The 14,813-nt window shown below is 40.5% G+C and overlaps 2 protein-coding genes across 3 annotated transcripts; one reads left to right on the top strand and one right to left on the bottom strand.

Moving 5' to 3' along the window:
* The first annotated feature begins 20 nt into the window (after nucleotides 1-20).
* Nucleotides 21-10,656, top strand: trim23 (tripartite motif containing 23). 2 transcript variants are annotated; one of them, XM_044012000.1, is made up of 11 exons: nucleotides 21-72; nucleotides 2,471-2,633; nucleotides 4,056-4,177; nucleotides 4,266-4,544; nucleotides 5,135-5,317; nucleotides 5,410-5,625; nucleotides 6,507-6,641; nucleotides 6,762-6,891; nucleotides 6,999-7,109; nucleotides 8,211-8,335; nucleotides 8,449-10,656. In XM_044012000.1, exons 1-11 carry the CDS (start codon nucleotides 49-51, stop codon nucleotides 8,626-8,628), a joined length of 1,668 nt encoding a protein of 555 aa, XP_043867935.1. In that variant the 5' UTR covers nucleotides 21-48; the 3' UTR covers nucleotides 8,629-10,656. The 2 variants fall into 2 exon arrangements, with proteins under 2 accessions (XP_043867935.1, XP_043867934.1); XM_044011999.1 differs by lacking the exon at nucleotides 21-72 and adding an exon at nucleotides 140-795.
* A 77-nt stretch (nucleotides 10,657-10,733) lies between these two features.
* ppwd1 (peptidylprolyl isomerase domain and WD repeat containing 1) lies at nucleotides 10,734-14,564 on the bottom strand. Its single transcript, XM_044011998.1, has 11 exons — nucleotides 14,386-14,564; nucleotides 14,168-14,270; nucleotides 13,482-13,585; nucleotides 13,222-13,342; nucleotides 12,670-13,117; nucleotides 12,395-12,585; nucleotides 12,106-12,295; nucleotides 11,836-12,017; nucleotides 11,659-11,740; nucleotides 11,222-11,404; nucleotides 10,734-10,962 (listed from the first exon to the last, which is right to left on the bottom strand). The coding sequence occupies exons 1-11, from the start codon at nucleotides 14,516-14,518 to the stop codon at nucleotides 10,819-10,821; spliced, it is 1,881 nt and encodes a 626-aa protein (XP_043867933.1). The 5' UTR covers nucleotides 14,519-14,564; the 3' UTR covers nucleotides 10,734-10,818.
* Between the last annotated feature and the right edge of the window lie 249 nt (nucleotides 14,565-14,813).

A 14,813-nucleotide genomic window follows, 5' to 3' on the forward strand; every position in this document is an offset into this window, starting at 1 on the left:
CGCTCTTTCGTTCAAGTAGGTCCAACTTGGAGTCGCGCAAACATCGTAATGGCGCGTTGGCGCCATCGACAGGTAAGGAGTGAGAACCAAAAAATAGAACTATAATAGAAATAGAAAGCGTGTATTGTCGTCGGACAAGCCAGCCAGACCTAGATTAAAGCCATGTTGTATTGTGATTCTTAGGAATTGGCCGCATATCCTTAAATACATGTATCGCTTATTTAGTGTCTGAGCTTGGGCTATTTTTGGCCAAGAACCTGTCCCAAACCATATTCGACATCAATTATACGCATACAGTTATTTAATGTAGAGCGCATTTGCATAGCAAACTAATTAAACTTGTGTAGTTCAAGTGATTGTGTCATGTATTTCAATTTATATTTTTGACTTATTTAGGCTAAAAACAAGCAGTTGACGGCCTTTCATGTTGCTTGCTAGCACGACCCGGTTGCATTGCACATGGAACACACGAGCAGTCTCAAATCTCACATGTTTCACGCTGGCTTTCTCTCACAATGTTTATATCATGTCGTAATAATACAACATGTGTGTGTGTGACAAAGTGAGGTGATACAGTGAAACTCATTGTATCGCCACCTAAGGAGCATACTATAAGCTAACACAGCGAAAACGGAAGTTGTTGGGGGGATTGTCCTCTCGCACCTGCTTGGTGCTCTTCTGCGCTGTCGTCCAAGAATGGCCGCTGCTGCCGCAGGAATAAACAAGCAGGGCGCTGTAGCGACGATGGAGCCCTGCATCCGACACGGGAGGGGATCTAATGGAAACACGGTGAAGGTCGTGAGGCTGTCACTTTTAATCGATAGCTAGATAATATTTGCAGTGGTGATGTTTGTTATGTTTTTGGGTCGGCTGCAGGCTGTTGCCGTCGTGGCTTCTGATTGTGGTTGAATGCTGCTGCGTTGGCGTAGGTGGCTGTAGACGCTAACATCTCATTCCTCTGCTGTCAGACTAATGTGCATTAAATGTGTCATGGGCATCACTGCTCACACGTTTCCTTGTTAACTTAGCTACATTCATGAAATGCAAACATTAAGGTTGATATTTGAACCTGCAGCCAGAGCTAGAGGTTTACCAGCGTTGCTAGTTGGCGTCTGCACAAACTGGTTTCACTGCAGCCCTTTAATAGCAACGTGATCGGTTTACATACGAGTCGGGACGTGCTCCTCTTACAATAGCGACACACATTTTTTTTTAAGGTCACGAGTTATTCGACTGTTAATGTTTGCTGTTTTAATCATCAGCTGTAAACCAGCCAAACAAAGCTCACGGTCTGTGTTTACATGGGCACTACTAATCCGACAGTTGACCTTATTCCCGAATGAGGCATCACTATGATGTTTAGAGATGCTAACAGACAATTCAGTTCATGTTTATGTTTACTATTTATGATAAGTTTTTACATTAGTAGATCCACATCTACCAAAATATTGCATGTCAGAAAGATGCATATAATTTTATAAATCAGATCAATATCTGAATACTGCTCTGATGGACACCAATAATCCGATTATTGTCCTTATTCTGAATAAAACATCATGATGATGTTGCTAATATAATATTCCATTCATATTACTGTTTATATGTGACAGAGAAAAGTCTGATTATGACTTCATTACTCCCACTGCTGTCAACATTCCAACACGATATAATCTGATTATAATGTAAATGGATTAGTCCACATTTTGTAGCCAAATTATTGCATATCAGAATGGGGGTATTTTCAGACCATTTTATTAATCAGATCAATATGTCAATGTTCTCATTAACTAGATTTACACCGACACCAGTGATGCAACGATTTACTGTACCTTGTTCAGACTAAGATTATTAAGATTATGATGTTCTTATGTGTGTTTCATTTATATTCCTGTTTATTTATATTCCTAACCCATGTTACAAAGTAAAAGCCAGATTATGGCTAGAGGTAAACTGATTAATTAGTCGTGTCATTAGATGCAAAATGCAAATTAGAGAGACAAACCATAAATGTTGTTGCAAAAATGCTTATGTGAGTTAACAAGTTTGGTTGTTGTTCTCAAATATAAAGGCATTTAAGTCAAACATATAAATCAGAACAAATCTGAACTATATCTTGGCTATCAGCTGCACCGATTTCTAAAGATTGGCACTGGACATAGAAAAACCCAAACTGTTTAGCCTCTTTTCAAATCTAAACGACATCCACTGCTGTGAAATCTCCAATTTGACGTTATAATCTGATTTGATAATCTGTATGTTGCTTATGTGACTTTAGTTGTGTTAAGATAACTGGAAAATGCTGTTTACATGATAGTGTTTTATTCAAATTATTATCTCCAGTGGATTTTTTTGTTCTGTACAGTTGTAAATAAGTCTCGGGACACTCACTTCTCATCTTAATTCGGTTTCCGTTATTCTCTCTAACACAGTGTTTTTCTGCAGTTTAATCGGGTCGTGTGCTCATTTGCAGGTGCTGGAGTGCGGTGTGTGTGAGGACGTTTTCTCTCTGCAGGGGGACAAGGTCCCTCGCCTCCTGCTCTGTGGCCACACTGTGTGTCATGACTGTCTTACTCGTCTGCCCCTCCATGGCAGAGCAGTCCGCTGCCCCTTTGACAGACAGGTCACCGAGCTGGGTGAGAGAGTGTTTTCTGTCACTGTATGTTGTGATTTGGTGCTATACACATTGAATTGATTTGAAAACAAAATCATCATGAACTGGGTCATCAAGTTATAAATGCAGTGATAAATTAAGAAAAACAGAACTACATGCTGAGAAAGGTCTGTCTACCCATAGATAATTGGGATTATTGTTCAGTGCATTGCTCCCTAATTCATAATCGCACAGATTTAGCAACATCTGGAAAACTTAAACATCCAGGCATCTGCATTGTTGGCTTTACAGCAGAATTACAGAGTAGCAGCTGCAGCTACTTTAGCAGTGTTTAAGGTTGCTTTGACAGTTATAGCCAGTTGAGTCACGATGTTACCAAAACCGTGCTATAAGATTTTCTTGCATCACTGGAGCATAAGCCATTCATTTTCCCCCTGAACCAGCAGAACTGGGATGGAAAATGTCTGGTATCCGAGACAGAAGGGAAGCTTATAACCAACTGGTTTAATGAGACAATGTTGGAAAAATGTTTTTATGCAGCAGTGAATCAAGAAGTAGCACCAGTTGTCCTCGGGCCAGAGGGTTGGCAGTTTGATTCCTGGCTCCAGTCAAGTATCCATGGGCAAGACTGGTAGTGAATGATGTTTGGTAGAGAAAGTGCGACTATAGATGTGGGGTGTATGAATCTGGAAGTGATGAATACCCAGTCGTTCAACCAGTTGGGTATTCATCACTTAACATCCGTGTTCAAGACTATTAAAAACCCGTAAAATAAGATAGGTTCATACTGTTTAATATTGTTAAATTATTGTTTATAATATTATAATAAATCATTTTTAAATGCTGTTTTTCTTCGTTCACAACAATTTATTTGAAAACATTGTGGTTTTGGTTTTGAAACCAGAAAAATATTCACATGCAAGAATTATTAAAATATTTATCGATTATCAAAATAGTTGGCAATTAATTATGTAATCAACTAATCTCTTGGAATCTGGAAAAGGAAAAGCACTTTTTAATTATTCAGTCATAAACCTCCTCCTAAAAGGCTATACACAGATGTTGATATGAAAGAAAAGCATGTTATGAAGTAGCACACGCAGCCCATGAGAGGCCCAGACAGTAGCTATCACAAAAAGTGCTTGGAATAGTAACTTCATTTCTTTATCTGACTGAATAGTTTGAATAAATGGAGGAACCTAAAATGAAAACCGCTCCTCATGGGGCCTTGTTTGCTCAGTAAGTCTACTTGAGAAACAGAAAATGTATGTGTAATTCTACTTGGCATCTTCCAGGCATTTCCCTCATTTGTTCGTTAATCACAAACATACAGCATATTAAAGGGCTACTGCACTAGCTCATATAAATATTTTTAGATGGTGAAAAAGCCTTAAAATGGACAATGAAAGTGCTTGAAATAGTTTTTTTTCCCACATGTGTTTAGGTGACTCTGGTGTCTGGGGTCTGAAGAAGAACTTTGCTCTGCTCGAACTCCTGGAGCGACTCCAGAATGGAGCCTCCAACCAGTCAGGAATGGCGGAGGATGCTCTGAAAGGAATGGGAGAAGTAAGGACTCTTTATTCGAAAGCTTTGTGTTTGACCTTCAGACATGCGTCAGTCTCTCATTCCCAATTCTTCTCCTCCCGTACTGCAGTGTGTAATACGGTGCGACGAGGACGAGAGCCACACGGCGTCGATGTACTGCACCGTGTGCGCCACCCACCTGTGTGCCGAGTGCTCCCAGCTCACCCACTCCACGCGCACTCTGGCCAAACACCGCCGGGTGCCGCTGGCTGACAAGCCTCACGAGAAGACCTTGTGTCCGCAGCATCAGGTCCACGCCATCGAGTTTGTCTGCCTGGAGGAGGTGTGTCAGTCTGGGCCGCTCATGTGCTGCGTGTGTAAGGAGTACGGCAAGCACCAGGGACATAAGGTACTTTTCTTTCATCAAACCGTCAGTGTGTAGCCTTTTAAAATGAGTGAAAAGCACTCCATGAGGTTAATTGATTACATAAGTAATCACCAGCTATTTAAATAATCGATTCATTGGTTTGAGAGTTCTTTTAATAATTCTTAAATGTGAATATTTTCCAGTTTCTTTGCTCCATATAAGAAAGAAATAATCAAATGGAATCATTTTGGTTTGTGGACAAAACAGGACATTTGACAACATCATCATTTGAGGTTTGGGAAACGCCAATCAACATTTTTCAGTATTTTCTGACATTTTATGGACCAAACAAGTGCAAATATTCTCCCTGGTTGGCTGCAAACATGTTATGATTCATTTATCAAACCCATATCTTTTGAAAATATCTGCTTTTCCTGATAAAAATGATATTAGGTCTTAACAAAACAGCAGTAAAAATAGTCAGACATGTTATATTATGTCGTAATTTATATTGTGAATTGGATTGCAATGGTTTGTCATCTTTAATAAAGTGGACCCCGTTGTCAAAAGACTTATCGAGTACCCAGAATCTAATATTTTTCTAATACATCCTCCACTTTTATGTATTTCAGCACGCTGTTCTTGAGACTGAAGCTAATCAGATCCGTGCCTCCATTTTGGACATGGCCCACTGCATCCGCACCTTCACAGACGAGGTGTCTGAGTACTCGAGGAAGCTGGTGGGCATCGTGCAGCAGATAGAGGGCGGAGAGCAAATAGTAGAGGATGAAGTTGGCATGGCACACACAGAACATGTAAGAAACAACTCTCTCCTTTCTAATAAAAAAAAAAAAAAAAATGTGAACGATTGTGCTTCTTTTTCACAATAACACCGCCTCCTCCTCAGGTCCCCGGCACGGCAGAGAGCGCGCGCTCCTGCGTTCGCGCCTACTTCGCCGACCTCCACGAGACTCTGTGTCGGCAGGAGGAGATGGCGCTGAGCGTGGTGGACGCTCACGTCAGGGAGAGGCTGATCTGGCTGAGGCAGCAGCAGGAGGACATGACCATTCTGCTGTCTCAGGTGTCCACCGCCTGCCTGCACTGCGAGAAAACACTTCAGCAGGTAGGAAGCGCGGTGAACGCCAAGGACTTTTTTTGTTCGGCGATTTGAGATGTGCTGATATTGTTACCAGTATCAGCTTAAAATGTGGGGTCAGGCATCTGATACCACATCTTTACAAGTATCACTAAGATGAAACGGCAATTTTGCTGTTCCGTCACTGGCAGGTTCTTGTTTTGAAGCTGTGAAGAAGTGAGCTCCTGTATTTTAGCGTTGGATGGATGAAAGCGCGTTGGCAGTGTTTAACATAGGAAAGTTGCTCACACAGTTGCCCCTTTTCCACTAGCGCACCTCGCTTCGCCTCGCCGTGCTACGGTATGGTTATTTTGCGTTTCCATTAGTGATAGTACCTGGTACCTGGTACTTCTACCTGGTAAGTTCCAAGCGAGCTGAGGCGATACTATGCGTGACATCGTCAGACTGCCGTCACAGGAAGAGCCGTGAGCAAGACGTCCGAATTCAGCTTAGAATTATGTTTTAGTTTTCCTTTGAGTCTTCATGCTTCCATGATGGCTACAGTTTTCTGGTTGTCCTTCAGCTAATTCTTGTGAGATATTTAAGGAACATCTAAAAAGGAATTCTTTCATATTTGCCACAAACATTCACTTGGACTCGAGGAAGATGTGATTACATTTTAGTCAAAAACAAGAATGTCTTCTGCAGAATACTCACTTGAACTCACAGATACACTACTTTGATTTTACATCATTTATAAAATTGACATCATTATCTATTGAAGAGGATCTAAAACTAGTGATTAAGTCCTCAGGAAAAGGTTTATTGCTGTTGATGTTAAAGGATTTAATCTGAGAAATAAAAACACTGACCCCTGTTTCACTCCAGCACTGTGCTAGTCCTGATATCTGCTCTGTTCTCTGTTGCAGGACGACTGCAGAGTTGTGCTGGCGAAGCAGGAGATCAACTGTCTGCTGGAGACGCTACAGAAGCAGCAGCACCAGTTCACTGAGCTGGCAGATCACATTCAGCTGGATGCTGGCATCCCCGTCACCTTCACTAAGGTACACACTGCAACCTCCACCACCCCATTCGTGATTTATCCCCCTGCCAACAGCTAAGAAAATAATGGTCAGCGCTCAGTGCCTCAGTACAGTCCGTTCAAAATGTGGTTTTATTTTCAGGACAACCGTGTTCACATTGGCCCAAAGATGGAGATCCGTGTTGTGACCCTTGGGCTTGATGGAGCAGGGAAAACCACCATCCTCTTCAAGCTCAAACAAGATGAGTTCATGCAGCCCATCCCGACTATTGGTGAGTGCACCTGCAGTCTTTTTTTGAGTCAAGATAACCCATATCACCCATATCTCCTCCACATTGTCAAAAATAAAACCTTCTTTTTTTGCCTCTCTGTGTTGAAGGTTTCAACGTGGAGACAGTTGAATATAAAAACTTAAAATTCACCATCTGGGATGTGGGTGGAAAGCATAAGCTCAGACCACTGTGGAAACACTATTATCTCAACACTCAAGGTACTGGCTACACTTATGTTTTAAACATCTTTCATATTGTCTGAATAATAAACTGAGCGACTTTGCAGCATTTGAGAGATGGAAATATGTTTTAATCAGGGCTGGTCAATATGTCGACGTTATCGTGACACGAGACGAGATATGGTCTTAGATTTTAGATTTCATATCGTGATAAGGTATCTGTGATAATTTAATTTTGTATATATGTGACATGGAATCACCAAAATTATATCTAAAAAAGTCACTTAATAACACGTTTTTGTGTTGTAGCAGATTTATACTTATTTATTTCATTGTTTATATATATATATATGTGTGTGTGTGTGTGTGTGTGTGTGTGTGTGTGTGTGTGTGTGTATATATATATATATACATATATATATTTGTGTGTGTATATGTGTGTGTATATATGTATATATGTGTGTGTATATATATGTATATATGTATGTATATATATGTGTGTATATATGTGTATATATGTGTGTATATATGTATATATGTACCTATATGTATATATGTACATATATACATCTTTGAGTGTTAGGAAAGCGCTATAAAAATACGATGTATTATTATTATATATGTGTATATATACACATGTACATATATTTTAGATGGTGAAAAAGCCTACATACATTATATATATATATATATATATATACATATATATACATATACATATACATATATATATATATAATCTGGTCTGGGTGGGCCCTCACTCAGTGGAGCTGAGTTCCCCATAAAATAACAATCTCTCAAATCATTGCAGCATATGATGCATGAAGCAGTATAAAGATACAGCTACTTGGGGTTAATAAAGCAGATCATGAAACATTTCCAAAGATAAGTTAGAACTCTAGAGGTAAATGTAATGGGGATGATTAAAGTCAGAAGGATTTGTTTTCTATGGGGATTGCAGATATAAGTGTAAAATTTCATTTCATATCATCATCTACACTCTAAGTACAGTATGACTGACCTGGCATCCCCAGAACTATACTGATTAGTCTGTTAATCACCTCTGTTCCTTTTCTCTATAATTCTGAAAACAAAAGTGTGGTATGAATTTTGATGAATTTTAATTTTGCACATGTGCAGCGGTGGTGTTTGTGATCGACAGCTGCCACAGAGACCGGCTCATGGAGGCTCACAGTGAACTGGCCAAACTACTGACCGAGAAGGAGCTCAGAGACGCCCTGCTGCTCATCTTTGCAAACAAACAGGTACAAGAATATCAATCCTACACTTCCTCAAGCGCACTTCCTTCGCATGACTTCATATCTATCTCCTGAGATCTCAGGGACTTGATTTGATCGGCGTTCGTTTTCCTCTGCAGGACGTTCCTGGCGCCGTCTCTGTGGAGGAAATGACGGAGCTGCTGAGCCTGCACAAGCTGTGCTGTGGGAGGAGCTGGCACATCCAAGGCTGCGACGCCCGCAGCGGGATGGGCCTCCACGAGGGTTTGGATTGGCTCTCCAGACAGCTGGTGGCAGCTGGTGTCCTCGATGTCGCCTAACCGTCACCTCCATCTCCTTAATGACTCGCCCCGGAATGGTCAAACCCCAGAATCTGAGCTTCAGGCATTGACTTTTAAGGCGTTACCACGGCTTTAAGCCTTCATCATGTTTTACTTCTCTGTATTCTGCTGTGTAGGCTCATTTAATAGGAACATGGAAACTAATAACCGTCTCACTCTCCCTCCTCATGCACCACACTCTCAAATGCTGACAAACTCTCTAGGACTGAATTCGGAGTCAAAGCTGCAGTAGGCAGGATGACTAGAAATTGGGTTGATTGAGTTTCAACTGACATGTTCTTAAAAAGTCACACATACATGTCACTTTAATGCTTGAAGGCACATGCTAGGTTAGCAGAGCAGTGTCTGTTTATGGCTTTAGCTATAGCAACTCTAGCCTTACGTGTTGCTAAAGTGATGACGTGATCTCCACTGTATCTGCTACTGTTGGATGCACCATCAGACCAAAAACACCAACCAACAGAGCAACCTCGTCTTAATAGCTCTGTTTTGGCAGTAGTATTTGAGCTAAACTATAAGACAAAGCGATTTGATAAATGAACACTAACATTTCCCAAACTTCTGACCCAAAGCAATGTTAGCAAACCAAACCAATACATTCTATGCAGAGTAGTTGTAACAGCCAATCGGAGCGCCTGCTGCGTCTCTCTGAACTGCACTGTGATTGGTCAAAACACTTGAGGCTGAGACTGTAAATAGACCTCAGAGGCGGTGCAGAATTACACTAAAAAGATATTATGTAATTATTGATCAGTAACGACAACAATCTTTTAAGACAAACTCCCATCATGCTTCATTTCTGGCAGCTTATGCACCCAGAATAACACATTGGCTACTTTGGCTTTTCCTCAGTATAACTAACATTATAGCTACTTGGCTTGAGTCCAGTTAAATGTTAGAAGTGCAGCTTGTGTCCTGACAGAGCGGACCGTATCTTTTACTTTCCATGACACGGCATTCTCAAATGCTGAGTCGTCCATATTATAATGGTAGTATTGTTTATGTACCTTTTATGATTCACGAGGCTTCAGATACCCCTGAGATAATATGATATGCCCAGTTACATCCAGTGTATCTGCAGGTGATTGAGATGGTACAGTATTGTTCTTTTGTGTTTATAACGAAGCCTGAGGACTTGACATTTGGGCTGAGCTTTCACGTTGCCTCGTCATATTCCGTAAGCAGCAATAGCAGTCAAGTGTTTCATTGAGTTAATTGACCAGTGCTGGGGTAAGTTTTGTGTGCTAGTGTATTTTTTAAGTGTATGAACTTATTTAATGCCGCAGCTGGTCTCGAAATGGCACACGACTAGAGTTTTGATTTGAATGTAGTGTTTTCTGTTACAGAGCAAAATTGTTTACTGAACTTATTTATGAGCAGGAACAAGGACATTACTCAAGCGAGGCAAAGGGGGCGGGGCCGTGTGAGAGAATCCGTTTTTTTTTTTTTTATGCACCGATTTGGTGTCCGTTTTGCACGCAGATGTTCGTCAGATACACTTGTCTGCTGCCTCACCAGTTTTTCCATCTGGAAGCAAATGAACTATCTGCTGTTTCTTAGTGGACTCTTGAGTATTAATCTTGCTGCAAAGAAAAAATCAAAACATGTCTTGTGAAAATATTCCTATTTAAACAGCTCACATGAATCCTACTGGAGTGCTTATGACATGGTACACCTTCCATCTACAGCCTTCAGGAATGTAATGTGAAACTTAGTGAAACAGCAAAACCCAACACTGACACTACTATCATATGAGTTTAATCTTTATTCATTGCTATGTAATGTAATTTACTACTTGTACCTATGTATAAAAATACAAATAAAAAAAAAAAAAATGCACGCGTAAAAAAAGCCTTTCCACATAGTTTGTGAAAAGTACTTTTGTTTGTTTTTGAATTGTAGAAGCACAATGCTCATCGGAACCTTTGTTACAAGTGGACTCAATAATGGCTTTTGTAAATTATTCATAATGTTCTGCTGTAAAAAATAATAAACTAACTGACATGATGTGAATAGCGAATTGTTTGTTTGTAGACTTAAGAACAGACTCTTCTTACGTCCATTACAAATAACCACAAAAGTAATTTCCTTCCTACTTGAAGATTTTAATACGTCAATGGGTTAAAAAAAAACAAGAATCTCTGTACAGGACATGATACGGACGTATGATCACTTTATGGTGATGTTGATGATGCTGATGTCTTCGTACGGTTTGTCGGTCTTGGGGTTAACCTTGACATTGGAGATCCTCTGCACAGCCTCCATGCCTTTTGTACACCTTCCAAACACAGTGTGCTTGTTGTCAAGCCAAGGCTGTGGAGAAATAAAACAGTAGCACACAAAACTATTAAAAAAGAAATGGAATCTGTAAAGCCTGATTTATATGCTAATCTGAACATTTATCAGCTACGATACAAGGACAGGACTGTACAAACACACAAAAAACCCAACACCTAGACAGTACAATGTGTAGTTATGTGGTATTTTACAAATCAAGTTTGTTTTTTTTTTAGGTTTTTCCTTTCTGTACTTTCCTTGCATGAATGATAATCTCTTCAGTTGGATAACTTACAGTGGGTACAACAGTGATGAAAAACTGTGAGCCGTTGGAGCCAGCGCCTGCGTTTGCCATGCTGAGCGTGTACGGGCGGTCGTGTCTCAGTGTGGCGTGGAACTCGTCCTCAAACTCCCCTCCCCATATGCTCTCCCCACCCATGCCTGTGCCTGTGGGGTCTCCAGTCTGAATCATGAAGCCCTGTTCATCACAACACAGACAGAATATGGGTGAGTTCACACGTCTGATACATTGTATTTATCAGCTGGTTTGGTTCATGTTCATAAACGCAAACCTTAGATGCACAAAAAAATTAAAAACATGAGTCATGCATGCAGAAATGCCATTCACTTATTAGTCAGACATTGACCAGTACAAAGATTTGTCAAAATATGGAGCATTTACAGGTTGTTATTTTGCTCACTGAACCTGATAAATAAAAAAAAAAACCTTGCCTTGATCACTCTGTGGAATACATGGCCGTTATAGTAGCCATTCCTGCTGTGAACACAGAAGTTCTCCACTGTTTTGGGACATCTGAAAAGCAAAAGAGAAAAGTTGTGTTAACATTTGTGTTTAGAAAAAAAGGAGAATCTCTGAACAATACAATCACGTCTGTGCTGAAAACCTACTCTACAGGGAAGAGCTTGATGTGGATGTCTCCCATGGTGGTGTGGATGATGGCACTGTCAGACACTCTCTTCGGACCCTCGGCCTGTGTCGCAGCCATCACCTCTTCCTTAGAAGGCTTCTCGTTAAAGATGTCTCTGTCCGAGTCTGCGCTCTTTGTGTCCTCTGGTTCTCTTTTAGAGAACTTGGAGGAAAAAAAAGATGCATTAAATGGATGCAGATGGAAGTAAATGCAGCTTTGTGACATTGAAGTGAATGTCAAGTTATCTCACCATGTAAAAGCGGTTCTTCTTAAACGCCGTGCAGAATATGGTGGGGTCAGGCTCCACATTCTCGAGAGCAGGATTGTCAGACGCCTTCATCTCCACAGTGGGGGCCACTTTCATGGCCTTCGCGACCCCCTGGAACAAACTCAGCTTCACCACTCGGATGTTCTCCAGCTTCCCGAGGATACGCACACATCTGGGAAACAAGATCCAGAAGAATTTAATTCAGAATTGATTTCAACTAGATACTTCACAAAGAACACACAACATAAATGAAACATCTCCACCTCCATACCTGTTGGTTTCCACATTGATGACCTTAATTCCCAACATGGTCCCATAGAGCACAAAGTGGCCAGTCTCGTCAAAGATGATATTAGTTAACCGAATACCGTCCACTTTCTCCAGCTCTCGTTCCACAGCCATCCGCCTCCCGAACTCCATGTCGGGCAGCTGCTGCCTCATCTGCTGCAACTCTGTGAACATCTAACGCACACAAAGAAAAGGTGATGAGCATGAGGACTCAGCACATCAATTAAAATAAAGGCTGAAACACGTAGGAGAACTTGCCGTTAACGATTCATCAAACACTCTCATCAGTTTTCCTGTTAAGAAACGGAAGATCCTGACTTTTCTGTCGGATGCAATTGTGGCCATTTTCTTTCCATCAGGAGAAAAAGCAAGGCTGGTGGGATAGGTTTTGTGTTTTGCAAATTCATACAAGTCTGTGTCTGTTTTGTATTCCCAATCCACATGTTTGGGGAATTTGAATTCACTTGGGAGGCCAGTCCAATATTCCAGCATACCAGCTTTGTCAGTTGAAACAATGACTCTAAATTTGGGATTCAGGCGGATTTGGGCCAGCGGTGAGGAGTGCATTTTCTCAAAGACATGGAGAGGGTCATTGCTTCCTCTTCCATCATAGACAAAGATCTTCCCTGTAGATTTTTCTGAGCAGGCCACTGTACAAATGGCATCACCAGGATTATAGATCCACTCACACTGGCCTGGATGATAGCTACATACAGAAGAGAAAGGAAATTAGTATCACTGCATATTTGTTCTGTCCTTCATATCAACATATAACACCTGATTCAAAATGATTTTGTAATTTTTACTCACCCCATCTTCAGCATATTGATCATGTCAAAGTTGACAACATCGAACACTTTCATGGCCTGATCATCGCCAACAGAACAAAGAAGAGCACCTTCAGCACTGACTGCAATGCACTCTATCACACCTACAAAAAAACAACAACAAAAATGTCAACACTCATCATAGAAAACACAGCACATTATCAAATGTCATAACATTAAATCAAAACACTAGCAGCACCAACAATGTGTCCTAAAGGAGATTGTGGTCAATTCAGATCATACCCAGATGACTTCGAAAATGTTTGACAAACTCGATTCCCTCATCCTCTTTCTTTTTCCAGAACTTGACATGGCCGTCCTGACTGGCTGTGATGACGAAGTCAGTCCTGTAAAGGAAGGTCATTAACTTTGAGATTCAGAGACGGACAACAAGTAAAGCCCTTCTAAAGAAATAGGTTTAAATATAAAGTGATGTGGTGACCTTTTTCTCCCTGTTTACAAGTGTTACTACGAAAATATCTTTACCATAATCTCATGTTTCTAACTAATCTCTTTGGAATGAGGTTGGAGTGGATAACGTCTTCACATCTGTTTTAAGAACTACAACCACCTGTTCTTGTCTACTTTCCAGGTGAACAACACTGTGGTGGTGTGAAACAACAATGACACCTTATTACAACCAAATTAGCCAGAACCACTACTTCACATACTACGAGAGATAGGTACAGGAAAATGAGTAATACTAGAAGTGTTACTGAATTGAACTGACAGAATTCACATTTTGTAATGAAAATTATAGATATTCAGATAGTGATGCTAACAGGCTAAAGTAATAACCTGAATATAGCAGTTTTACTTTGAGTAAATTAAGTTTCATTGATTTTTTCTCAAAAGACAAAGTGGTGAAGTTTGTTGAAGACCAACTTACTTAGAGACAAAGTGGTGAAGTTTGTTGAAGACCAACTTACTTAGAACAAACTATGTGTGTGATAACGTCTCTGTGCATGTAGCTCCTCTCATACATGGCAGCCGAAGGTAAGTTGTCCAAGTAGACACGCTCGTATTCCAAAACTAAAACAAATAATACATACTGTTAGCTTGGCTTTGGTTAGCATTAATTAGCTCCCATAAAGCGGGAGTCGGATATGAACGATAGCAGCAAGATAATTATCAACCATAAACCAACCTTTCCTCTTCTTGACTTTCGTGGCTTCGCTTGGCATAGGTCCAACCCATTCATCGTCTTCTCCATTCCCAACTTCATCCTGATTTTCGTCTGCTTTTCGTTTTAAATCCACATTGTTTTCTGTCTCCGCCATTGCTTCAGGTTTTCCAGACTGTTCCGTCCGCAGTTCTGGTACTTCCGTCTGGCGCAGGGACGTCAGAATTAGCTCTCGTTGTTTTTTTGTTATTGTTTTTAAATCCTCATTTATTCTGTACAGTAATTTATTCAATTAATTATAAATATATATTTATTCGCAATTCATTTTCACTATCCAACGTATTAAATCACCTTTTTAACTATGCTGTGGTGGATCAAAGGTTCCTGTGAAAACTGTTCCTGGGGATTTGTTATCGTGAACACTTGGGTCAAACCAAAATCAACTATAGGAC

This window comes from Solea senegalensis, linkage group LG21, assembly GCF_019176455.1.
Source record: "Solea senegalensis isolate Sse05_10M linkage group LG21, IFAPA_SoseM_1, whole genome shotgun sequence".
NCBI classification, from domain to species: domain Eukaryota; kingdom Metazoa; phylum Chordata; class Actinopteri; order Pleuronectiformes; family Soleidae; genus Solea; species Solea senegalensis.